Raw genomic sequence first — 26,855 nt, 5'->3', positions numbered from 1 at the left:
ATGAAGAGGAACACAACTTAGTAATGTATCGCAATCTTTCAGCTCTAAATCATGTCACTGGAACATGAAATAAACTGTATTGAATGGAATTGAAGTCTGCCCCTTCTACAGTGCCACAAAGACAGCACCGGCACCTTCTTAAATTGCTAGCTACTTTCTGTGGTGATGGGGCCAGCTGTACTTGTTTCATACACTTTAACAAAGGCCATAGTTCAAATGACTAGTAATTTAAAGAAACATAATTACTGCTCCATCATAGTAGCAGTTGAAAAAGGGGCCAAGTTGTTCCCAAAAAGTTGGATCACATTAGTAAACACTCTTGCTTTTACGCGCAAGCATAACTAGCCACCTCGTGAAATTGGTGGTGTCTGTCTGAAGCATCGAAGCAAGCGAACGAGGAAGGTGCCCAGAGGGGAAGAGAATTGCGCACCGAGGAAAGTACAAAAGAGGGCGCTGAGTGCGCGGCAAAGTAACCCCACCTAGATTAATGTGTTGCTAACATTGAACAAGGTGGGGATGGAGAAACGAGGCGAAGTGTCACGGAGGAGCAAGGTGCATGCTGGGTTTGCCCTTTAGGTTGACCTCCTCTGGCATTCGCTACAGGTTTTCTTTGCGATGCATATGTGCCAGGTTCGTCTCGTGATGACGTCATCCTTGCACGCCGTAAGCTGTGTGTGCGAGTGAACGTGTGTGACGGTGAGCCGACGATAGCGGCTCAGTCTCGCATGCGCCAGGGCGGGCAGCGCACCATATTTCATTGGGTGCATGGCACTGAGGGAAGAAGGGGGACGTTGTGTACAGGTTTTACCTTGAAAGCGATCTGCTTTAGGGGTGCAGTCTAGGTGGGCCGATGGCTCATAGCATTGCGTGCGCTGTGTTCTCTCCGATAAGTCTGCCTTGAAGCTATAGACAGCACGAAGGTCACTTTGCTCGCTGCTGTTGCTGCGATTCCTCATGCCAGTGTTCTGACAGTGAGTGTCTGCAGTCGTCAAGTGTGGAGTGTTCATGTTTGCCTGTGCGTGCCGACATGTTAAACAATTAAGACAGTAAGCGAATGCTTGCTATGAGGCGTTCTACTCCGGCGGCTGCTGCATACGGTGCAGTCGCGCAAGCCCTGTCTTGTATACGATCTGCGATGGAGACAGTGCAGGCATCTAGGCGCACCGAAGGCCGATAGCGTCGTGTGTGCTATAGCACCCATAGGCTTGCACATCACCCGTGTTTACATGCAACGTAACTAACTTTTCACTTAAGTTTTGGTAAGTCTATAAATTTTTCCAGTTATATTATTACTTGCCCAACTAGACTAATTTCTAAAAAAAATAATAATTCTAGGGTATTACTTGTCAAAACCATAATCTGATTATGAGGCAAGCTGCAGTGGGGCACTCCAGATTAATCTTGAAACTCTGGGGTTCTTTAACATGCACTCAATGCAAGGTGGGTGGGCGTTTCTGCATTCTGCCCCAATCGGACTATGGCCACTGCGGCAGGGATCGAACCCATGACCTCGAGCTCAGCAGCACAACACCGTAGCCACTGAGCTACCATGGCAGGTCAATGAATTTCCAACAGATGTTTACATTTAACACTAAATGCTTATGTTTAACACTGAATTTGCATTTAAATTCACACGTTTTTGCTGTTCCTGTGCTGAAATAAAAGGAAGTTCCATGAGATAGATTTTTCTACAAGAGAACTACTGCATGTACTCATGTGAGGTCCACAGTTTTTTTTTTCGAGATATTTAAAAGGTGCGGGATTTACACGAGGCTGGCTTATGATTACTCGCTGAAACATGAAATTGCGCCCTGACTGCTATGCAGAGCAACACGACCATTGGTGGCTGACAAGGAACCAACCAATGTTTCGGACACAAACTATGCAGTGAAAATGTCAGAAAAAATTGCAAATAGAATTGTTTGTTTTTAGTGTGCCAAGACAGTTGAAAATTGGTTTACAGACTTTTGTTTGGTGTTGCATTTCATTCAAATAAAATTTGCTTGGAATTTCATGATGGACAACTCTGCCGGTACAGTTCACCCATCATGTAGCCCAACGTGCCTTGGGGGTCGTTGGGAGTTGTAGATACTGTGGATACTCCAGTGTGACACTGCCAAAGCTTATGGTTTGCAAGTGGTTGTCTGATTGGAGCATTTTCGTGTTTTGCATGTAGTATTTGAGTAAGCAAATCACAGTTTGCCTTGAGCTTTGTTTTATTTAGTGCAGTAGACAGCCTGTTGGCCTGCGAGGTAACATGTACAGCAGGAGCCCGGGCTCTTGTCGCCCATATAACTGATCCTGGCAAGCGCGACGCATTTCGCTCGTTTGGAATAGCCTGCAGAAATCCATAAGGTTGAAAAAGTTTATTGAAAGGAAAAATTGTCATCCACCTGAGATCAGCATTGAGCCACAAAGGCAACCCAAATGGGTTTAAATGGGCACTGCAACAACTTTTTGAACAGGGTAAGAAAACATTCACGATTTTAGACACGGTTGCCATGAACATGTCTGCCAAATATTATTCTTCTATATGCAGCAGGGAGCCCATAATCTCGCATAAAAGATCACTCATTCTCTTCGGTGGCTTTCAAGACTCTCTTTATTGTGCCCTATCTATGACTTCATAGACCCATGCGACAGTCCATAGATGCCAGCCATGGAGTGAATGTTTGCGATCTAAAGTTAATCCCAAGCAAAAGCTTGCACCCATCCGTGCGCACCACTCCAATCTTCTAGCAAATGAGGAAGCAGCACTGTCAACATGTCATACCAATACCGCTTCTTTGTCACTCTTGAGCACCTTTGTCAGACATCAAACATTAAAGTTTACCATTAAGTCTACCACGAAAAGACAAAAACTAAGGAAGGAGCAATAAGCAGGGCATTGCTATCAGCGCTGCCCCAGCTGAGAGGAAACATTGTGTAGAGGAGGAATGGGGTCAGTAAGCGCTGCAGTCTTCAAATCTCTATTATTAGGTCCCTTTCCAAAAATTTCTGTGGGAACGTATTCATCGAAAGGCATTTTGCTCACTCCAGTTTGTCAGTTTTGAAAAAGGGTGTTGCAAGACCCCTTCAGGGCATTGGTCTCAGGTTTGATATCTGGACCAGGACGAATTTTTCTTGAACTGCTACACTTTCTTCCCAAAAAGCCAGTTTCGGGCTTCCTTTGTTGCTTTATGCCGCTCTCGAATGAATGGCAGTTTTCCCTTTCATATGTGGAATGTGCTGCGGTGCATACAATGCAAATGTGCCTGCTGCGTGGTGCCTGGCATTGCATTTCATTGCCCTCTCTCGTATTTTTATTCCTGGCCTTTCAGAGTGGAGTTCACAGTGGGGAGCAAGCCCGTGAGCAAGTTCCGCATGATTGAGCGGCATTTCTTCCGTGACAAGCTGCTCAAGACATTTGACTTTGAGTTTGGCTTCTGCATCCCCAACAGCAAGAACACGTGCGAGCACATCTACGAGTTCCCCTCCCTCTCCCAGGAGCTGTGTGAGTGCTGCATGTATAAGTGAACACTTGCCTGATTGGCTCGTGTCACACCCAGTCACGCAACAGTGGTAAAAAATGCGTCTCCCATAACCGTGTATCCTATAATCTCGTAGCATCGTTTGGTATACCATATACAGTACACAAATGCCACAATCCTTCTTTTTATCCAGTACTCCCATATGATCAAATGGGACACAATACAAAAGCCCCTGTGTCCCCATATGGGTATATGGGTTTTTTTAATATGAGAGTTAAGAGGAAGCTTTAGCTCGGCAGTTCCTATCTAAATACATAAGAACAGGGAAACGGATTTTCTCGGCAACCACTGCACAAGTCTTGCTAAGGTTTGTTGCATTTAAAAAAATAAGCTAAAGTTAGTCACTGTAGGCAGTGGATTTGTGCCAATAATTAAAAAAGCTTTCTTGGAAATTGCAAAATTTGAACAAACTCACGTTTCATTTTTGCAACTCTAACTCTTTTCTAACAACTGTAAATCAGCAATTCTGTAAACCGCATCTAATAGTACTTCTGTACAAAGTTCATATATACAAGCTCTGTAATATAGCACTAATCTGTGACTAGGACTTTTACGAAACCCTCGTAAACATAGTAACAATTTCACATACACGTTAAGCTCATATATGAGATTTGTCCCGTTTGAAATTTTCTAACAGATGCAGTTTATGGAACTCCAATGTATGTTATTGGTGCGGAGTTACAGATTTTGAAACTTCATGCTTCTGCTTTTGTGAAATTTACCCACCGTATTTACTCGAATCCAGGCCGGCCCCGACTCTAAGCTGACCCCTGAATGTCCGAAGTCTGAAACATTCTTTAAAAACTTACCTCGAATGTAAGCTGAACAAAAAAAGTGAGGACAGTGTTCACAAAATGAAAACAGTATTTATTTAATATGAACATACCGAGCTCATTCTACGTGATCATCGCTGTTAGCCTTGTACGCTTGCAAGCTCACATGCGTGGACAGTGCGGGACGGCTTGTACGCGTCGAAATGCAGCATGATCACGGTGAACAGCACCTCTCTGTTAGTGCGCGCTTATCTTCCTTATCGCTATCATCTCCTCATTGCAGCACGCGCAAAAGGCATCTCTTGTTGCCCCCTCCAACGACGGACAGTTTTCTCATCAATGCTAAAGTCCCAGCCAGCTTGAACGTTTGACGAGGCCTCTGCGGCTAGCACAACTTTTCGTTTGTGGCATTTGCCTGTTTGGTGCCATTACGATAACGCCATGCTTAAAGCCATTTTAGCCACGGTACCGATACGACCACGACCTACTGAACGCCAGACCTGCATAGATGACGAGAAGTTCATTTGAGGGATCGCGAGCCATTTGTGCACAGGTGCGAGTAATAGCAAGTGCGAGAGAGAAAATCTGGGGGCTTTTGCTCCTTAAATATATGACTGTGCCTAGGCACTGCGGAGGAGGTTTCCTAGTGTGCATTGTATGAGTTTGTCCCTAGGCATGCTGGCATAGTAGTAGGCGTAGTAGGGTCGAGTTTACGATCGGATGCTGGCTGCCGGTGCGGTGAAATAGGTGAAGTGGCGGGCACTGATGCCCCATTTGGTGACCGCTGTGTGGGACAGACTGTCTCACACCTGCGGCTCTCATGCTGAGTCACTTGTGCCGGACCATTGCTTTCCCGCACCTTACAGCAATATACCTTGAAAATAGCATCACAGATGTTTCCATGGGAGCAGTATGGACCTTAGTAGAGGCCAGGCTGCATATAATGAAAATCTGGAAGTCAGACCACCTTAGCAAAAGCGTTTGAACGCAAGTGGCTGAAAGGCCGCCGGTGACGCTCGACGCCCCTGCAACCGCTATGAGAATACGCCATGGTGCCCTAACGTCTCTTACGCTAACAGAACCTAACATTAACCTAAGCAAATGTGGCCAAGAAGAAAAGACAGTAATCCTCACGGCATAACCACTGTGAGAATATGTCGCGGTACCCTAATGCTTTTACGCTAACCTAACCTAACATTAACCTAACATAATGTGGCCGAAGACGCAAAGACAAAAATCCGCACGGCGTAACTGCTGTGAGAACATGCTGTGCCATATTAACACCTTTTACGGTAACGTAACCTAACCTAAGGTAACTTAAACCTAACCTAAACCTAAGCTAACCTAACCTAACCTAATCTAACGTGGGCGAGACGCAAAGCCCATAATCCTCACAGCGCTACATCAGTCAGTGGCGTTCAACCTTGTTTGCTAAGGTGCCGTGCATTTATTTCACTCTAAGGGGGCCACTAAAAAATGCTCCTGAAAAATCGCGGACAGGAGCATACGAAAAGCCTGCCAAGAGCGAAGGTACTGCACCAGGAGAGTAGGCCGGGCCTCTGCTAAGCCCCTACTGCTCCCCCGGAAAAATCAGTGATGTTTTTTTGAAGCTAGAGCACCGTAAGGGGCAAAAAAGGTTTAATCCGGCATGACTGACTCAGCACCAGTGCTGCAGGCACAAGAAAGCCTGGCCGATCAAAGCCTTGTGACATCACTGTCACTGTGCTTGCAAAAATCTTCAACTATGCATGCAGTTTGTTATGACACAACAGCCACTGTACTAATTACAACGCCATACCAGTCAACCGTAGAGTAGCAGACGAACAGGTTATAAAAGCGACACCAACGACCAACGGTTGAATGAGAGTGCATGCAAGTGGCTCCCATAGATGCCGGATATCTGTGCAGGCCTGGAGTTCTAGTAGGCCGTGGATATGACTCAGGTCAAAATGACGACGTCTAGCTTGTACTTCGTTTGGCTACTGGCATGGTTACTAGCGGCTGCGATACTCACTTTTCCAGATGGTGTTGGCTGTGCACCATATATATATCATTTTCAATTACAAGCTGGCGCGCTTTTTAAAATCCTGTAATCTAAGTCGACCATAGAGTTTGGTATATGATTATTCGAAAAAAACTATCGGCCTAGATTTGAATAAATACGGTATTATCGGAACTTTTTGTAAAATAATTGAGGTCCTAAATAAGAAAATTGCTGCCTACAATTGCTCAGCTTTGTCTGAAATACAACAAATTTAATTCAAATAATTTCAGTGGTTGTCTCGTAAAAGTATTTGTGTTTCACATGTATTTGCATAGGGAAATCGGAGCCTAAAGCATCCTCTTAACCTAAAGCATCCTCTTAAAGGGGCCCTGAAACACTTAAAACATAGTAAGCAAGTGTTGCAGATCTGTGAAAAAGGCTGCTGTGAACATGTGAGCCAAATATCACACTTCGTGCAGCAGGGAATTTGCAATCTCCCGTAAAAGACTGAAAAATTGCTTGCTCTCACTTCTGCAATGTCGTCATGCAGCATCTTTGCAAGCAGCTGGACCCACCATTGGCTGATTTCATGATTGCGAGAACATTTTCACTAATACATAATTGCTCATTTTTGGATAAATAAATCAAATGTATTGTCGCGTAGTAGTGACGGTGAAGAAAGCAGCAAAACTGGGAGTGACGAAACTAGTGTTCTATTGGGTGAACTTGTGCCCTCAAAAACAGGCTACACTAAAAAAATGGCGACAGTGATGAACACAGTCGGCAATCATCGAAAATGTCATCAGTGCGTCAAGCGTGTCAGCTTTTATACACCAGCCATCGAAATTTCCAGAGTAATCGCTCATGCCCGCATGTCTTCTAGAAAGTTCTACACAATTCACGTCGCACATGCAATCAGATTACACAAGCTTGGGTGACAACAGACAGCAGAAAGAACAATCAATAACATTAGAGAAATTTCCAATACATGCGGGCACGTCCCGTGCTGAGCGATAACATTTGTTAGGCGGTGAAAAGCGGTCACCCGGAAAAAATATACAAGTGCACGTGTCAATGGCCCCTCTCAAAAAGCATCGTCCCGATGCTATAACCATAACAGGAAAGCAAAAAAAACAAAAGGACACTTATTAAACAGTAACAAAACAACGAAGTAATAAAGTCCAAAAAAAAGGAATTCCAAAGTTCAGCTATGCAACGTCTCAAAGTTCGTTAGCACCATCGTATAACATGGGCTATTTCCGGTCGTGAGCGTCGCCGCTGTGATAGTGAAATGCCGTCTGGCATGACCTAATAGTCGAGTGTGCCAATGTGTCAGATGATATTGTAGGGTCAGAAACCTCCTATATGAACACAACAATCAAACCCCGGCCCTCAGTCCCCAGCAGCTGCGAAGCAACTGACCACGGCGGCGGTCAGACCTGCGACGCTGCAGAGGGTGCTAAGAATCCCTGGCTCCGGACAGGCTGCCATTGGAATATGAACCTGGCAACGTTTAACGCTAGAACGTTATCTAGTGAGGCGAGTCTAGCAGTGCTATTGAAGGAATTAGAGGGCAGTAAATGGGATATAATAGGGCTCAGTGAAGTTAGGAGGCCAAAAGAAGCATATACAGTGCTAAAAAAAAGCGGGCACGTCCTGTGCTACCGGGGCTTAGCAGAGAGACGAGAACTAGGAGTCGGATTCCTGATTAATAAGAACATAGCTGGTAACATACAGGAATTCTATAGCATTAACGAGAGGGTGGCAGGTCTTGTTGTGAAACTTAATAAGAGGTACAAAATGAAGGTTGTACAGGTCTACGCCCCTACATCTAGTCATGATGACCAGGAAGTCGAAAGCTTCTATGAAGACGTGGAATCGGCGATGGGTATCGGTGAAACAAAATACAGTATACTGATGGGCGATTTCAATGCCAAGGTAGGCAAGAAGCAGGCTGGAGACAAGGCAGTGGGGGAATATGGCATAGGCACTAGGAATAGCAGGGGAGAGTTATTAGTAGAGTTTGCGGAACAGAATAATATGCGGATAATGAATACCTTCTTCCGCAAGCGAGATAGCCGAAAGTGGACGTGGAGGAGCCCGAACGGCGAGACTAGAAATGAAATAGACTTCATACTCTGCGCTAACCCTGGCATCATACAAGATGTGGACGTGCTCAGCAAGGTGCGCTGCAGTGACCATAGGATGGTAAGAACTCGAATTAGCCTAGACCTGAGGAGGGAACGGAAGCACCTGGTACATAAGAAGCCGATCAATGAGTTAGCGGTAAGAGGGAAAATAGAAGAATTCCAGATCAAGCTACAGAACAGGTATTCGGCTTTGACTCAGGAAGAGGACCTTAGTGTTGAAGCAATGAACGACAATCTTGTGGGCATCATTAAGGAGTGTGCAATTGAAGTCGGTGGTAACTCCGTTAGACAGGATACCAGTAAGCTATCGCAGGAGCCGAAAGATCTGATCAAGAAACGCCAATGTATGAAAGCCTCTAACCCTACAGCTAGAATAGAACTGGCAGAACTTTCGAAGTTAATCAACATGCGTAAGACAGCTGATATAAGGAAGTATAATATGGATAGAATTGAACATGCTCTCAGGAACGGAGGAAGCCTAAAAGCAGTGAAGAAGAAACTAGGAATTGGCAAGAATCAGATGTATGCGTTAAGAGACAAAGCCGGCAATATCATTACTAATATGGATGAGATGTTCAAGTGGCTGAGGAGTTCTATAGAGATTTATACAGTACCAGTGGCACCCACGACGATAATGGAAAGGAGAATAGTCTAGAGGAATTCGAAATCCCACAAGTAACACCGGAAGAAGTAAAGAAAGCCTTGGGAGCTATGCAAAGGGGGAAGGCAGCTGGGGAGGATCAGGTAACAGCAGATTTGTTGAAGGATGGTGGGCAGATTGTTCTAGAGAAACTGGCCACCCTGTATACGCAATGCCTCATTACTTCGAGCGTACCGGAATCTTGGAAAAACGCTAACATAATCCTAATCCATAAGAAAGGGGACGCCAAAGACTTGAAAAATTATAGACCCATCAGTTTACTGTCCGTTGCCTACAAAGTATTTACTAAGGTAATTGCAAATAGAATCAGGAACACCTTAGACTTCCGTCTACCAAAGGACCAGGCAGGATTCCGTAAAGGCTGCTCAACAATAGACCATATTCACACTATCAATCAGGTGATAGAAAAATGTGCGGAATATAACCAACCTTTATATATAGCTTTCATTGATTACGAGAAAGCGTTTGATTCAGTCGAAACCTCAGCAGTCATGGAGGCATTGCGGAATCAGGGTGTAGACGAGCCGTATGTAAAGATACTGAAAGCTATCTATAGCGGCTCCACAGCCACCGTAGTCCTCCATAAGGAAAGCAACAAGATCCCAATAAAGAAAGGCGTCAGGCAGGGAGATACGATCTCTCCGATGCTATTCACAGCGTGTTTACAGGAGATATTCAGAGACCTGGATTGGGAAGAATTGGGGATAAGAGTTAATGGAGAATACCTTAGTAACTTGCGATTCGTTGTTGATATTGCCTTGCTTAGTAACTCAGGGGACCAACTGCAATGCATGCTCACTGATCTGGAGAAGCGAAGCCGAAGGGTGGGTCTAAAAATTAATCTGCAGAAAACTAAAGTAATGTTTAACAGCCTCGGAAGGGAACAGCAGTTTACAATAGGTAGTGAGGCACTGGAAGTGGTAAGGGAATACATCTACTTGGGACAGGTAGTGACTGCGGATCCAGATCATGAGACTGAAATAATCAGAAGAATAAAAATGGGCTGGGGTGCGTTTGGCAGGCATTCTCAGATCATGAACAGCAGGTTGCCATTATCCCTCAAGAGAAAAGTTTATAACACCTGTGTCTTACCAGTACTCACGTACGGTGCAGAAACCTGGACGCTTACGAAAAGGGTTCTACTTAAATAGCGGCGTATTGGGGTCCAAACCGAAACACGGTCACTGGGCTGGTACTCGAGGTAGTGTCGTCGAAGGTTGTAGTGTCGGCTGTCGGTTCTCTGCAGGTTCTTGATCTTCAGGCGGGCGAGCCGTCGGGCTTCATCGGCGTGCTGGAGATAGGTGGCAACGTGAAGATTCTCTTCGTCAGTGATATGCGGCAGCATGGTGTTGAGAGTTGTAGGGTTCCTGCCGTAAACCTGCTTGAACAGCAGGATCTGTGTTGTTTTTTGCACCACCGTGTTGTAAACAAATGTCATGTACAGCAGGATGGCATCCCAGGTCTTGTGTTCAACGTCGACGTACATTGCTAGCATGTCAGCGAGTGTCTTATTCAGGCGCTCTGTAAGACCATTCGTGTGCAAGTAGTAGGCAGTTGTCCTCCTGTGGCTTGTCTAGCTGTATTGCAGAATGGCTTGGGTGAGCTCCGCTGTAAAGGCCGTTACTCTGTCGGTGATGAGGACTTCTGGGGCACCATGTCGCAGCAGGATGTTCTCCACGAAGAATTTGCCACTTGCCGACTTGCGTCAGGAATTGTGCAACACTCGCAAGATCAGCCGGCTGTGCTACCTTTCGGCAGAGCTTTCGTTTCAGCGAAACGGATGAGGTAGTCCATTGCCACGACGATCCACTTATGTCTGGATATTGACGTCAGAAACGGTCCCAACAAATCCATCCCAATCTGCTAAAATAGTCGGCAAGGAGGTTCGATTGGCTGCAGTAATGCCGCCGGCCTTGTCGGTGGTGTCTTGCATAGCTGACAGTCTCGGCATGTCTTGACGTAAGGGGCGACGTCGGCAGTCAGGCGGGGCCAGTAATACTTCTCGTGTATCCTCGATAGTGTCCAGGAGAATCCGAGGTGCCCAGCGATCGGATCGTCATGTAGGGCGTGCAGTACTTCTGGACGCAGCGCTGAGGGAACAAGAAGGTAGTTGGTGCGGACTGGTGAGAAGTTCTTCTTTACGAGTAGGTTGTTTTGAAGCAAGAACAAAGACAATCCTCGCTTAAATGCCCTAGCGACGTCGGTGTTCCCTTCCAAATACTCGACGAGGATTTTTAGCTCCAGGTCTACTCATTGCTGTTCAGCAAAGTCTTCTGCGCTTATTATTCTAAGGAAAACGTCGTCATCTTCGTCATCTTGCGGTGGCGGGTCAATGGGGGGTGTGATTAGCAGTCGGCATCAGTGTTTCTGTCTGGACTTGTAGATTACAGTGATGTCATATTCTTACAATCTGAGACTTTACCGTGCCAAGCGTCCTGAAGGGTCCTTTAAATTCGCTAGCCAGCACAATGCATGATGGTTGCTGACGACCTTGAATGGCCTGCCATATATAGGTAAGGGTGGAATTTTGCTGTAGCCCAAATGATGGCAAGGCATTCCTTTTCGCTCATAGAATAATTGCCTTCCGCTTTTGACAGCGACTGGCTAGCATAAGCTATCACCCGTTCAAGTCCCTCTTTCCTCATGACTAGGACAGCACCAAGGCTTAGGCTACTGGCGTCAGTGTGGATTTCGGTATTGGCATCCTCGTCGAAGTGCGCAAATACCAGTGGCGACTGCATGCGTCATTTGACTTCTTGAAATGCGTCGGCCTGTGGCATTTCCCAATTGAACTCGGCATCACATTTAGTTAGATGTGTCAGCGGCTCAGCGATGTGTGAGAAGTCCTTGACAAAGCGCCTGTAATAGGCACACAGGCCAAGGAATCTACGCACTGCCTTGTTGTCGATGGGCTGTGGGAACTTTGCAATGGCAGCTGTCTTCTGCGAGTCGGGGCTGACTCCAGATTTCCTGATGATGTGGCCTAGGAACAGCAACTCATTGTAAGCGAAACGACACTTTTCTGGCTGGAGAGTAAGCCCTGATGACTTGATAACCTCTAGTACTGTCATAAGCCGCCTCACGTGATCGTCCAAATTTCCAGTGAAGACGACGTCATCCAAGTAAACAAGACAGGTGTGCCACTTCAATCCTGCTAACACCGTGTCCATCACATGCTGGAACATTGCCGGCGCTGAGCACAGTCCAAATGGCATAACCTTGAACTCATAGAGGCCGTCTGGCGGGATGAAGGCGGTTTTTTCACAATCTCTCTCGTTGACTTCTATTTGCCAGTAGCCAAACTTGAGGCTCATTGACGAGAAGTGTTTAGCGTTGCAGAGCCGATCCCACGCGTTGTCTGTCCGTGGGAGCGGTATATGTCCTTCTTCGTGATCTTGTTCAGTCGACGATAATCGACGCAGAAACGTAGGGTTCCGTCCTTTTTCTTCACCAAGACTACGGGAGATGCCCACAGACTTTTCGACGGCTGGATGGTGTCATCATGCAGCATTTCATCGACTTGTTGCCTGATAGCTTCGCATTCTCGCGTCAAAACTCGATAAGGGCTCTGGCGGAGTGGTCAAGCGCCCTCTTCGGTTAATGTGCAATGCCTTGCAACTGGTGTTTGTCAAATCCTCGATGACGTCGAAAAGCAGTCTTTGTATCGTCGGAGCAGACTTCTGAGCTGTTGCTGCTTGATCATGGGAGACTTTAATTTATGTCGAAGTCTGGTTCGGGAACTATGGTCGTCGGGGTAGATGCGTCAAAATCCGAGAGGACAAACGCATTGCTGGTTTCCAGAATTTCCTCGATGTGCGCGATCGTCGTGTCCTTGTTGATGTGCTTGAACTCCTGGCTGAAGTTTGTCGGCAACACTTTTGTTTTTCCTCCGTGCAGTCGAATGAACCCTCTTGCGACGCAAATTTCACAGTCGAGCAGTAGACGTTGGTCGCCCTCGATGACGCCTTCTACGTTTGCGGATGTTTCGCTGCTGATGGAGATGACAATGCTGGAGCGAGGCGGGATGCTGACTTGGCCCTCAGGTACACTCAGGGCATGGTGACTACGACCGCTATCCGGTGGTATCGCTTGATCTTCGGATAACGTTATTCACTTCGACTTCAGGTCAATGACTGTGCCGTGTTAGTTCAAGAAGTTCATGCCGAGAACAATGTCTCATGAACACTGTTGGAAGATAACGAAGTTGGCAGGGTAGGTCCCGTCATGAACGGTAGTTCTTGCCGTGCACATTCCAGTTGGCGTTAATAGGTGTCCTCCAGCGGTCCGAATTTCAGGGCCGTCCCATGCAGTCTTAACTTTCTTCAATTGGGCGGCAAGGGGTCCACTCATTACGGAGTAGTCTGCTCGTGTGTCCACTAAAGCGGTGACTGTGTGGCCATCGAAAAGCATGTCGAGGTTGGTGGTTCTTTGTCTTGCGTTGCAGTTAGGTCCTGACGTCGGATCATGGCTGCGTCGTGTTAACGTGTGGCTGGAATGAGGTCAGGTCTTCTTTTGTTGGTGTATTCTTTGCTTCTAGGCTTCGTCAGGATGGCAGCATCTCGTTGATATAGCGTCGAGAAAGACTTCGACGTCTTCATCGATGGCGGAGTACCTTTGTCCGGTCAATGAACAGCAACCGCACCTCCATCAGTTGCTGTTTTTAGTTTTCTGGATATGGGCTCATAGACCGGCCCCGGGCTGGGCCAGTGTATGGTCGGTGCTACGGCGACAGGTAGCGAGCGCCCGGTGAAGGCGAACGGGACGGTCGTCGAGGGCTCCGCTGAGTGGCGGCGAGGTAGTCGGCGATATCACGAGGTCATACGCCAAGGTCTGTAGTCGCGGTGCGTTAATGGCAAACCGTCGCAATCCCATCTCCAGGTATGGGCATCGGCAGGAGGTGAGACCCGCTTCTCCGCAGTGGTAGCAGAGTGGGCGGTAGTCGGGAGCACGCTAGACATTGGTCTTCCTTGGGCAGTTTCACTGGACGACCGGTGGGTGTAATGGCGGCAGCGGTGGACGACGGAATTGCATTGTTACAGGGCCCTGACGTGGTCGCGGAGGGGGACCTTGATGGCAGCCGACGGTGGCGTAGGTCATCGCTTCTAGCTGGGGCTGCGGTGATTATGGTTGCACCTCATGAACTTCAAGCGATCGCTGAACCTTTTCTTTGACGATGTCAGCGATTGAGGCCACCTGAGGCTGTGACTTTGGAAAGAGTCTTTCCGCTGCTTTTACCTCAGTATTAAAATTTGTTCTAAGCTGCATTTACTATTGATAATTTACAGAGGATACCTATGAGCTTGCAGCAATGAAATGTTCCAGTATCTTGAGCTAACATTTTTTTTTTGTCGGTATCCCTTTGCAGGGACAGACATCCGCGAATCGCGATAGCCCCGTCGATGGAAAGATTGCCTATCGCATGGGCTAAAACGAGCCCTGTTTTGCTCATTAAATGTAAATTTATGTGTTTTATTCTTCACTGAAAGTCTTGAAAAATTACCTTTGTTGCCCCACGCAGCAAAAACATGAACGTGCATAAGTGGCCTATCACATGACCTTCTTCTAGTGCAAGCGGTTCTTGGTCATTTTATTCATATTGAAATGCAATACACTTTTTTCTATTATAAGTTGTTCTAACTTACAATGTACAAATAAGCCTTGGTTTGTAATGGGTAAAGTGGCGCTGCCTTCACTTGACGTTTTCGGTGAGTTGGCTTGGCGCGTCTATCGACAGAATAACGATGCCGGGGGACAGCCAGTCATGACGTAGGCGTGTACTTGGGGAAAGATGTGGTACAAATGTAAGGAAAGTCCGTACAACAATGCAAACTTGTGTACCAGCCTGTTATTTTTATAAGTGGTTGAGAAGGTATAAGTGCAGGTGATTAACCACAGTTGCACTCACTCCTGTAAAAGCAGAATGATGGGCCACTTTCACAATACGCGAGGCGGGTTATCAGCATCACTCCCACTTCTCACCTTTGCTGGAGGAGGGACTCCTTCTTTTTTAGAGGCTGCATAGATCGAAAAATTCGGCTTACTAAATATCCACGCATTTTTGGAAGTAACCACTGCAGGTGTAAACACTACAGAGGGTGAGCTTTTCGTTGTGCCATAAAAAACTGCATCCTTAGAAATTGGGAGTTGGTCCCTTTAAGGTTCACATGAGGTTTTTGCATAGTATCCCACGTGATCATGTGGATTATTGAATATGGGTTAAGAGGCACATGTGTACAGTAACCAATATGATTTTGTGGGATCATTGGATGTGAGAGTTATGGAGCTATGATGCTTTTGTATAGTACCCTGTATGATCTTATGAATCTCATGATCTTATGACCTAATGAATGTCCATGGGCGTTAAGAGGCACATGAGGTACAGTACAGTTTTGTACAGTACTTCATGTGGGCACATGAGGCTTTTCTGTGTATCCTGTGGTACCTTGTGGGATTATTTGTTTGTGCTGCAATGTACGCTTACACACTCTCACTCACTTGTACATTTCACTGCAGGTGACGAGATGATCGCCAATCCATTTGAGACCCGGTCGGACAGCTTCTACTTCGTGGACGACAAGCTGATCATGCACAACAAGGCAGACTACGCCTACAACGGGGGTCTCCAGCACCAGTAGAAAGCCCGGTGGCGGCCCTTCTTTCCTCATTTTCTCCGCTCTGCTGCCAGGTTCACACACCACTTGGCTGGGATCACCGGGGGCCACACGGTGACACCTGCATCTCGCCTGCAGACTCCCCGCGCCCCATCTAGAACACAGCCCGCGCACGCACACACACACATGTACACACACTCCTCCGCGCCTGCCATTAGGTCATCGCCACACGCACACGGCTTTGTTGCCGCACGGGAGGACGGGCTTTCCTCCTTTCTTCTCCATTTCGTGCCGGAAGCGGCAGCACAGTTGTAGCTGTCGACCATAAAAAGATGTGTACAGTCCTCGCACAAAAGCACGTTGGCATGTCTTGGCTGAGTAGGAGTTTCTAAAGGTGGGCACAGATCATTTCTCGTGTTAGCCTGCCGGTCTGCGGCACATGCCTTCAGGAAAGAAGCTTGAGATGGGCGGCTGCAGTTGGAAAAAAACTAGAGTTGATATTGTGTACGCCATCTTTTAGTCAATGCCTCACTTTTCTTTTTCTGGGTCCGTCTTTTGTTTGTTTGTTTGCTTGTCAGCATGTTTCACAACAGTATTTTGCGGGGAGCTTCAGAAGAAAAAGAGTTGAGTGAGAAAACTGTTGTCAAGGGGGAGGGACAAATGGTGGAGAATAAGATATGAGGAGGAATAAACACCTCCCACAGGGTCACCAATCATTTCCCGCATTTCATCAATTGGGCAGTATTGACATCTTAAACATAACGTCACATGCCAGTGCGACATGAAAAATATACAATAAGCTGTATCTGTTATTGCAAGTTTACTGCAATGTAGGCAACTTGAATGCTTCTCTGGGGTGCTAAGCTTTACATGGTTAGGGTAGGTATGGTGGGAGGGAGGATAGCCTTTTTTTTTCTGTACGAGTGGTCTCGTTCAACGCTTGCTGTGTTGAGCCATGCATGACCACATTCACTAGTCTGGTGCTTGCTGGCAGAAGCGCTTGTCCGAAATGACTGCCAGCTCAAGATTTATTTAAGGAGCGTTTGGGGGGTTCTCAATGGTCCCTGCTAGGCAAGAAGCTTAAAACTCGAGCTCAGCAAGTATCGAGAGCTATACGGCACATGGCGTGCGTTTGCAAAACGAGGGAATATTTGTTTCCTTGCGCTTTTCTGGTGCGCCCACAGTTTGAAAAATGATTGTAGTGCTGGCAAATTTCAGTGCTACAGCTTTAACCAGTGGCACATTTTGTGCATCATTTCAGTTTGGTATATTAGGGAACTTGAAATACTTTATAGCATTGCTACGCACACTTTCTTTTTGTTTTCAGTACCTGGTTTTCGTGGTGACCTCTTTGAAGTAACAGTGGAGACGAGTGTCCTTCGACGTTCTTTCGCTGTACAGCTATGTTTAATGGCTGTGGTCTGCTTTGGAAGCAAACTCATTACGTAGTGTCACAGATGCGGTGGTAATAATGCAAGCTCAAAAATCATCCGAGCGTGGCCAGTTTAACCACATCACCATAGTCTTGTTTCTGTTTTGATTCTGCTATGCTACTTTCTTTTATAAGCTTTCCTCGGTTCAGGTATTGTCATTAAGGAAGAAAGTGTAACTAACTTTAAATCAAGTTGTGGTGGGTCACAGAGATTGCTTTTCACTGTCACATCATGTGAGAAAAGAATGTGGTTTTATTGCAGTGGACAAGCATCGCTACAACAAATGCGAGTACATATTGCAAACTCTTGTTTCTCTTTACTGTCAGTTCCGGTGAACAGAATTGTTCGTGTAACTTACGGGCCCAGTGTGCTGAAGTAGCCGTTGGTGCAAAATAAGCCAGCTTTTGCAATAATATGATGAACCATCACTATCAAGCATACATTTCTGTCTAATAGGACTTCTCTTACTATTTCCGCTGCAAGAACTGCTTGTGCTAATGTCAGAAAATGCTTCCTACCTCAGTTTGACTAATAAATTTGGAGCAAAATCAGCGTCACCACCTTTCAGCAGAAACACAGGTCACTGAAACAGCGTAAGCAGGGTGATTTTTGTTAAACTCTTTTTTAATTTTTCCGAAAGGAGGTTACAGTCTAGCAATAAAAGACAGTTATGGCATAAGAAACAAGCAGCATGACTGTTTGGTAATTGGTATGTTGCTAACACAGAGCATAAGCATGGTGTTAAAAGTAGTGCAGGGATGGAAGAATTACAATGTCTGCAAACCAGAAGAGTCATTGCTATAGCTGCCAATAGAGAATGGTTGGGAACATACTCTCAGCGGTCGAAGCTACCATTGAGTCGCACAAAACTGGTGGTTGGAGATGTATACAGTCCTCGCACAAGAGCACGTTGGCATGTGGCACAGGAAGTGTGCACATGCGCGCAACGTAACGAAATTGCGTAAATTCCTTCCTAATTGTTTATTTCTCTCCTGTATTTTGTATGTGGATATCGTTTTGCATTGTCTTAAAAGAACACCAGCTGCGACACCTGTTCTTCAGTTTTTTTGTCAGCGTTTATTTAATTGTCTCAAGTTGTGCTTTTGCTTTTCATACAATAAAGTTTTAAGTTGCCGTAAGCTTGGGGCTATTTTTATTGCTTAAAAAGAAGGGCGAGCTTTTCGCCTGCTCTCGGCTTCCGCAGGGCTTCACTTCTGTGGAGTGAAAGGCCTGCTCTGGCTTGCCGAGTGATGCCATGGTGGTGCGTGACTTGGCATATTGTAGGGAAATACTATCGCTGCAAAACTTGCGGCACAAACAACCAACTGTTCTATGTACATGCGCTCAAGGTGGTAGTCGCTAACATGACACAGTATATGCCAGTATGCAATCTCAAGGAAAAACAGATCTCGTAAAGTAATAATATATATGTAGTCTGACATGACTCATGGAGCCACGTTTGGCATAGTTTAATAGTCTTAAACGAAAGCACTTGAACTGAGGGCAAATAATACCTTTTGAAATGTCATGTGCATGCAAATGAAGCTTTTGCTGCAGACTGCTTTCATAAACTGCTTTTGAACAATATATGTATGTGTGTGTTTTTATGTAGAAAGAAAAGAAGCGAGTTCGATGCTGGAAATAGGCACGTAGCCAAAATTCTTGGGGGGGGGCTAAGGTTGCATTATTCTCATGCTTGGTGCATAATAATACAACTATTACCTTGGACGACAACTGGCCTGCTTGAAGGCATGTAGCATCCTGTAGTTTTCTAGGGCAGGCGTTCGAAGGATATGTGCTTTCGGAAAAATTTGGGGGAGGGGGGGGGTGCTGAAACCCCATAGCCCCCTTCCCCCCTTGCTACGCCACTGGCTGGGAACCGATTGTTTAATAACATGCAAAGCACTTGCACTTTGCATTGGTACATCTGTCGCCATGCAGGATTGCCAGGTTCCAAACATGAAAAGTAGCCTCGAAGTGTCTGAAAGTAGAAAAAAAAAGTGGCAAGTAGCCAGCTCAGCCGTAGGTGACAAAAGAATCGAGAAAGGTAGCCAGGGTATACTTAGAAACATTGATATGTGACAGTTGCACTGACCTTGACACTTGGATGTAACCTGGACTGGTGCCATAAATGGCATTGCAGAGGCACGGACAGAATCAGTTTCAACATTGTGGTGTGGTTGGGCTTTGCTCTCTTCAACCCAACTTTCTGCTTTCTTACACAATGCAAGTACAACTGCTGAATTTGCAAGTTGTCAGGGTATGCTAAATGCGCAGGTCACGCTGAGACAACTGCATCATCTGTTGCACAGAGGGTGAGAGAATGCGCTGTGAGGTGGATCAAAGAAACTGTGCACACCATGCTAAATCTGTATGCAAGTGATCTGTGCCTGTTTATTTGTTGTAGAGGCACTGCGTAGTGGTTTGAGCAGTTTCAATAGGAGTAATGGGAGGAAGATGATAATGCCTCGTAATTTGTGACAAAACTTGGCAGTGTGCAACTGCCTTGCTTTTGTTGCAGCCATCTCGCTTCCCTCTTGTCATGAGGTGTTGGAAGGGATGCAAACGCAGCATTAATTTGTGGCAGTTTCAAGTGTCCGTGGGCCTGATGATCAGTGACTCCTGAGTAGCCCCCTGTACAATGGTGTTGAGATGCACAAGCTTGTGTGATTAGGCTTAAGTTTGCATGCTTGGGTCATGTGTGATCTGCGTATGACTTTCAGAGATGCTCCTCCTCGCACAGCATTTTGGTGACTGTGCTTCATTGCTCACAGTTTTGTAGTTTCACACTGCCTCTTATGGTTTTGTTTGCAGCAGTGCAGATTGTGTGATATTAAAGAGAGAGTGTGGAAGCAAAATAGGCAGTATAGTTTGCATGGCGCAGGACTAATGCAAGTGGCAGGGTTACCAGATGTCAAAATCAAGAAGCAGCCAGACAAGCTTGTTGATAAGAATAGTAGCCAAGGAAGTAGCCAAGCTGCAACTGAATGGTCACCTCAGGCATTCATGCTCTGTGCCAGTAATTGAGGACGCCTTACACCGATAGCAAAGGAATGAGGGTGATACGTACTAACATTAGCCCTGGAAAGAGAAGTTACAATTGTAGGGTAGCACTGGGCATCCTGTTGGTCCAGTGCAAAACATAAATGTGTTATATATTGCAAACTAATGTCTGCCGAAGTACTTGATGGTGATTGATTTTATGTGGGTTGAGCGATTGATTAATTCATTTTAAGAAAACTAACCCAGCTAGTAAGCAGCTGAGCCAGTTTGGTGCAATGTAGCTGAAGCTGGCAACCCTGCCTGTCGTTGTGTGCAGTGTGATGAAAGTCCAGTGGCATGCTTTATTAGTTCAGTTTGCATCTCCACAGGATCTTATCCGTATTGATGCACTCCCTGTCAAGAGTTTGATGATGAAATTGCTCTTCCGTGTGTTTTGTCTTAATGCTTTACAAGCCTGAGATGTGACCAGAATGCTTGTTTGTTTGCCTCGCGTTGTACACTTTCCAAGCTGTGCCTTTTTTGAGGCTGCTTCGATACACTATCTGTCTCTGTTTAAGAGCATCATCTTCAAATGGTACTTGTATCAACACTAGATATTTTGCTTTAGTCATGTTTGAGGCATAATGCTGATAATTTTGCCACACACTGTTGTGTGATGCACATTCTACAGTGGTTTTATATTAAGCCATTTAGCCTGTAACATAACCAACATTCAGCTATAGTTTGTCTCAAAGTGTACATTTTTAAGATAGATTGTTTATGTATGTATTATAAGTGATGACAAGTCATTGCACCTACAATATTTTGGATCTATATTGTTGCCTTGCCATTTTCCTATTCTACAGAGTGCTGCAATCGCATGGTGAAAAGGAAAACACTGCAGCGTGATGGCGAAGTGGGGAGTAATGCATTCTCAATATTGTGGTTTTGGAATCCAGGGACAAATTTATATGTGGACAGCCACAGCTTGCGTTGCAGGATGACAAACGTGAGCAACAAGATTTGTTGGCACCAGGTATGCTCACAGCAAAGATGCAGTACGTCTTGTGACAGTTCTGACCGTACAAGTGTTTAGTCCCCTTCAGCCAGCTAGTCTCGACACAGCGTGAAATACGGGCTTGGGGAGTCTGGCTTGTGTGACGTCAATTGGAAAGCAAAAGCACCTACCTCTCTTATCTCTGCAGTTTTTGCTTTAGAGCAGATAAGTGCATCTTCCTGTTTGGAAGGCCTACCCTACCTTCTTGCCCTCCCTTCACTAGCTGCGCCTGTTTCTGATTAGCTTTGCAATATAGGGCAAAAGGACATGGTGGTGTTACAATAGCCTCTGCACACGACGTAGACATGCAATAGCACTTCAGCCACTGCAGGTAGTTGCTGTTCTTTTTGTTTTAGGTGTGGGGGCTTCACAACTGTGGGCTGAGAAATTAAGCTGGCAAGTGGGTAAAATGTACTTGTGGAATTTGTGGGTGTAGAATTTGATCAACGTGAAGCATTTTGATCAATGCAAAGGGATTTTAACCGTGGCATTAGACTGCGAGGCATGACTTGGCACAGGTCATTGTTGTGTGGAAGTAGTTTCTTTATTGCCTTGCCCTATACACGCACAGCTGTTTTAAGATGCATAGCACTTGAGGACTGCATTGTTTTTGTATAATGGATTAGCACCTTGAGTGCTGGCCTTGGAGCACAAGCGTTATTTCTGCTTGCGCTTTTGCGTTATGCAGAGGAGGAGAAGCGCTGCTGACAATGTGTGCCAATGCGGTATTTATGCCTATTGCTTCTGCCTGTTTTCTTGAATATGCAAATAGTCTATTAAATGAATTGCGAATCCACAACTGGCTTGTTCTGTACAATCTACTTTAGCTTTTTTTTCACAATACAACGACGCACACCCTTGTCCTTGCACTGCTAGTCCACAATGTACTTGTTCTAAGATGCCTGTGCTGAAGACCTGAGCGTGGATATGTGCACAGTGCAATGATGCAAAGATGAGAGAAATATTAGGAGGCTTTATTTTAGGTTTAGCAAGATCACATTCTTTTGTTACAGGTGTTTGTGTCTCGTAAATATGTTATCTATTTCTATGACCATATTTGCAACTTCTGTTTACAGTTTATTTTGTTGTCATTGAGCTCTCTTGGAATGACAAAGCAAAGTTTTGTAAGTTATGATTTGCACAGTGTGCCTTGCTGCATAGCTGCACACTGCCAAGATCAGAAGATGTTTCAGTACTTCCTGTTTCACCAAGGCAGCACTGCTGGCTCTGTTCTGTACAATGTACTTTGGCTGTTTTTTCACATTGTCATGATGCACACCCTTGTCCATGCACTGCTGGTTCATCCTGAGCAGTGCAAGGTGTAGTCATGGTGACGTGCTTAAAACCCTTCTCACAGATTAACTGTGTTGAGTACCTTTTGGTACCAGTCACTGCAACTCACCTGTATGCATGCATGGGTTAAATACTGCTCCGGTATACACTGCACCTCTTACTGTTGTTGTAGTGCTGCCAGACTGAGACATTGCTCTTGCAAAGGCTGCTGAATCAAGATGGCCATTGAAAAAGTTGTGTGCACACTTGCTGTCAGAAATTGTACAGCCTCCCTCCTCAAAAGCACATGAACCACATCACAAAGCCCCCAACCCTCTGCAAAACATTTCTAGCCTCTCCTTTGCTTACCCACTTGCTGATATAGTGACTGCTACATTCACATGGACTTGGCACACTTTGGGCACCTACGAAAGGCTGTATGCCAGTCCATTCGCGATTTCCCAAGTTGATGTTTTCAGCTAGATTTCTCTCGTGGGTGATTGCAGTTGTCCTATTTGTCACTTGTCCTCATGGTATTAAACGCTGGTCCTTGTTGTGAATTCAGAATGCCTGCAAACAAAACTACTGCATTGAGTGTGGTGCTGGTTGCATTGTGTTGCTCGCATACATGCGCACTTTAGTCATAAGCTGTACTCAAGCACGGAACACAAACCTCTATGTGAAGGGGCAAGAGAACAGGAGCAATGGTTCGTGACCAATGCTGTCATTTGGTACAGTGCCTGTGTGGCATATTTAAGAGTTTGCTTCTGAGAATTCACTGAAAGTGTTTCAGTGGTTTCTACCTTTCTACACTGTGATTGCGACTGTGGAGATTTGTTGGAGCAAAGCTAATCATTCTCGCTGGCATGTTTACTCTCTACCATGTTATATTACGAGAATAACCATTATATATTATATACCATACATGAAAGCAGCACTGTGAATAATGAATTAAAGGCCTATGCTTCACCTGAATGTGTTGTCATCATTGCAGCAATCTCGCTTGAAAAATTAATTTCTATGCCGAAGGCATAGACTAACGGGAATGTAAACTTTCTGCTGACAAGACTTTCTGATGAATATGTATTTGTTGAGAAGCCATTTCTTTCTTCTTTAAATGAAATGAACATCAGCAAAACTGTCAGCTTTGGGATTGGCTGCATGGGCCTCATGGATGGATAGATGTGAAGGTTTTTAAATGTAACTGCATAAAATAGCCACATGTTGTGAAGGCAATGGCGTAAACAGAAGTGTGGACACAAAATGTGGGCCGACTCCTCCCCCTCCCACAGAAACACTTTGTGGAAGAATTCCACATGCACCATCAAGAGCTTCCTCACTTCATGCAGTCTGCTCCGGTCCTGATGCCTGTGGAGGTGTGCAACTAATCAAAATTTCTTTGTGAGTAATGCTGTATAAATTGCAACCCGCCGACTTAGCGGCTATGGTGTTGCACTGCTAAGCACAACGTCGTGGCATTAAATCCAGGCCATGGTGGCCGCATTTCGATGGGGGCGAAATGCAAAAACGCAGGTGTTCCGTGCATTGGGGGCACATTAAAGATCCCCTGGTGATGAAAATTAATCCGGAGTCCCCCACTACGGCGTGCCTCATAATTCGTGGTTTTGGCACTTAAAACCCCATAATTCTGTAAAAATTGTGCAATGGTTATTCAGTGTTCCAGTTCCAGCTATAGGGTCTTGCAACATAAGGAGTACTCCTTATGTTCTATTTACGTGTATTATGGAGTATAACCTAAATTTCCATTCTAAGGAAGCGCTTTTGGACCGTAGCAGTTGAACGCTGTGCTGTTTTCAGCGTTTCTCAGTTCACAACCCTACCGGCCATGTTGGGAGCGCATTAACTCGGCGGAGGTGTCTAAACGGCGTACAAAAGCATCACCTCCGCATTCGATCCCTCATTATGGCATGGCTTCAACAATAACTACCAGCCTTTATTTTGAGAAAATTGGGCGTAATTTTTTCGGTCTTTAATTCCACCTAAAAAAATTTACTTTCAGTAAATGTATTTCTTTATGTGGAGTTTCACCTGCCTTTTGTTCACTAATTTTGTATGTAGGCGCTGAAATGCTCTGTATGATTACATATCGCAAGTCAACACAAGTCTTGTCTGACATACCGAACAAAGTTTTTGAGAAGCAGCCTAGCAAGGGTGCGACGCCGTGCAGTACGCATGACTACTTGTGAGCTAACGGTGAGTGAATATGACATTCGAACACTCATAGGATGAGACCTGCTGTGGCGGTGTAGTGGCACTAGACGTTGCGCTGCTAAGCACAACGGCGCGGGATCGAATCCTGGCCGTGGACGAGGCTGCATTTCGATGAGGGAGAAATGCAAAAACGCCCTTGTATGCACGTACATTGTGTGCACGTTAAAGATCCCCCGGTGGTCAAAATTAATCTGCGGTCTTCCACCACGGTGTGCCTCGTAATCTTATCGTATTTGTAAGACGCCAGAATTTAATTTTAATAGAATGATACTCTAAACACTATGCGAATACAGTTCGTGCTCCAACAAATAATACGAAAAAGTCTCAGTTCCGCCCGAAAAGCGAGGCGTTGATTGCCATAGCAAATTAGCCATAAAAAGTAAGGTTTGTGGTTCTATCAGCTGCATAAACTGCTGTAAACATTCACTTACTAGTTTAACAAAAGTGCTGTCACGCCCCTATTGACAAAGATGAACAGATCACAATCGTTGACCGCGGACACTCGCTGTCGGAGCGCTGGAGTGACGAAGAGCAGCAGCATCGGTGCGCGAATTCCCCTTCGTTCTGCCTCTCACCTCAATGCGAACTAGGCGTGCGAGAACACAGCACGAAGCCATCAGCTATCTCGGGCGGCCTAGCTAGCCTTCGAACCCATCGCAGATTGGCTCCAAGATAGGGAGGCGGGTGGCTGCGCTCAATTGCCGCAGCCAGAGTAGAAGAGGAGGTGCGCCACTGACCAGCCCACTCCCCACCTTCCTAGCGCACACGAGAAGACCGTGCATCCTCCCCACCTTCCTTCCTTGCGCGTCCGAGAGGATGCCGCCGCGTCAAGTCTAATCAAGCCACCATCCTTCCCTACTCACCCTCGCAAGCTTCCCCTAGCACCTACAGTATAGCCTCTACCTGCACCACACGCGGCGCGGCCTGGATGTTATCGCACTTTGACTTTATATGGAACATCATGGCGACGGGAGAAATTCGTCTGGAGTGTCCGTATAGCTGCAATTGCAATAATAAAAAGACAATGACAAGCAGCTACGCTACTCTAGCTGTCCCTACTGCGAAGCGTATAGTCTCCCACAATAATTGTATAGAACTTTATGCTGCGTTGTGAACTTGCCCAGTTCGTCCACTGCAATGGCCCATCCCCAATCATTTCTGCACCTCCCTCCCATCTCCGCTTCTCGTTTTCCATGCAGCAATAGGCAGAATGGAAACAAATAAGAAAGAAAATATGCAGAAACCATCGGCAATGATTGTTAACGTAAGCAAATAGCCAAACGCTTCTAGAGAGCTATTCACTTTATGAAAGTAATGATGTGCCTGCAGGCATGCATTTGTTGCAGAGAGGACATTTAGGTAGCAGTGTTGTTTCAATGCATAATTCTGTAAAGAAAACCCACACAATGTAGCAGTGCCGAAGCCGCAGCTGCCAGAGGAGCCCATTGACAAGAAAACAATGACGTCCTGTGGATATTGTATATGGACATTCACTGCAAGGACATGGATATTTTGGGGATGTGTTGAATACGTCCTGCGGACGTCATTTGGCCACACTTCCCGTGTCCTGCGGACATGCGTTGCATAACCACGAGGGACATCATGGGGGTATGCAGCGTGCATATTACAGACATATGCCAGGACCATTTGCACAGTGTTTGCTAGAATGTCTGACTATTCCGTTTGCAACACGCACTGTATGACAGATGCAACGGGCATAAAAAATATATGCACCGCGTGCTCAGTGCACACGTTAAAAACGCACGCACACGTTCGGAAGTGTAGTATACTCCTGATTCTTCTCGGCCTTCCACCACGCGCAAGCGGCTCATTGAACTAACTTAAGTTTACAAAGTAAATTGCATCAGAAAATTGGCAAAGCACGATGTGCAAACAAACCGCAGACATGATAGCTACATATTGTAATTCGAACACGCGAGAGTGAGTGTGTAAAGACTATTGAAAAACAAGGTATTGAGAAGTGACCTTGTGGTTAGGCAGCCACAAGCCCCTGGGCCCGGGCGGTTTCTTCAGCTCTCCTGACTTTGGCCTGCAGGTCAAGGTCAAAGCTGAACAACACAGTTTCCCACTGCTCAGTATTACTTATTTCGTGATTCGTGTGATATTCCGCTGGGCACGACCACATATATAATGTGAAGCAGATCTGCTT

At 45.8% G+C, this 26,855-nt stretch overlaps 1 protein-coding gene across 1 annotated transcript in view; it reads left to right on the top strand.

The window, feature by feature from the left end:
• The window catches only part of unc-119 (unc-119 lipid binding chaperone), a 45,183-nt gene extending 21,755 nt beyond the window's left edge, over window positions 1–23,428 (top strand). The window contains exons 4-5 of the mRNA XM_055067387.1: window positions 3,321–3,493; window positions 15,612–23,428. Of these exons, the coding sequence (XP_054923362.1) occupies window positions 3,321–3,493; window positions 15,612–15,733 (295 nt within the window). The 3' untranslated portion in view covers window positions 15,734–23,428. The remainder of the gene's footprint in view (window positions 1–3,320; window positions 3,494–15,611) is intronic.
• Window positions 23,429–26,855: the final 3,427 nt, after the last annotated feature.

Source organism: Dermacentor andersoni, chromosome 3 (genome assembly GCF_023375885.2).
Source record: "Dermacentor andersoni chromosome 3, qqDerAnde1_hic_scaffold, whole genome shotgun sequence".
NCBI lineage: Eukaryota > Metazoa > Arthropoda > Arachnida > Ixodida > Ixodidae > Dermacentor > Dermacentor andersoni.
Note: the sequence above shows the minus strand (reverse complement) of the source record. Positions and strands in the feature narration are given on the sequence as shown.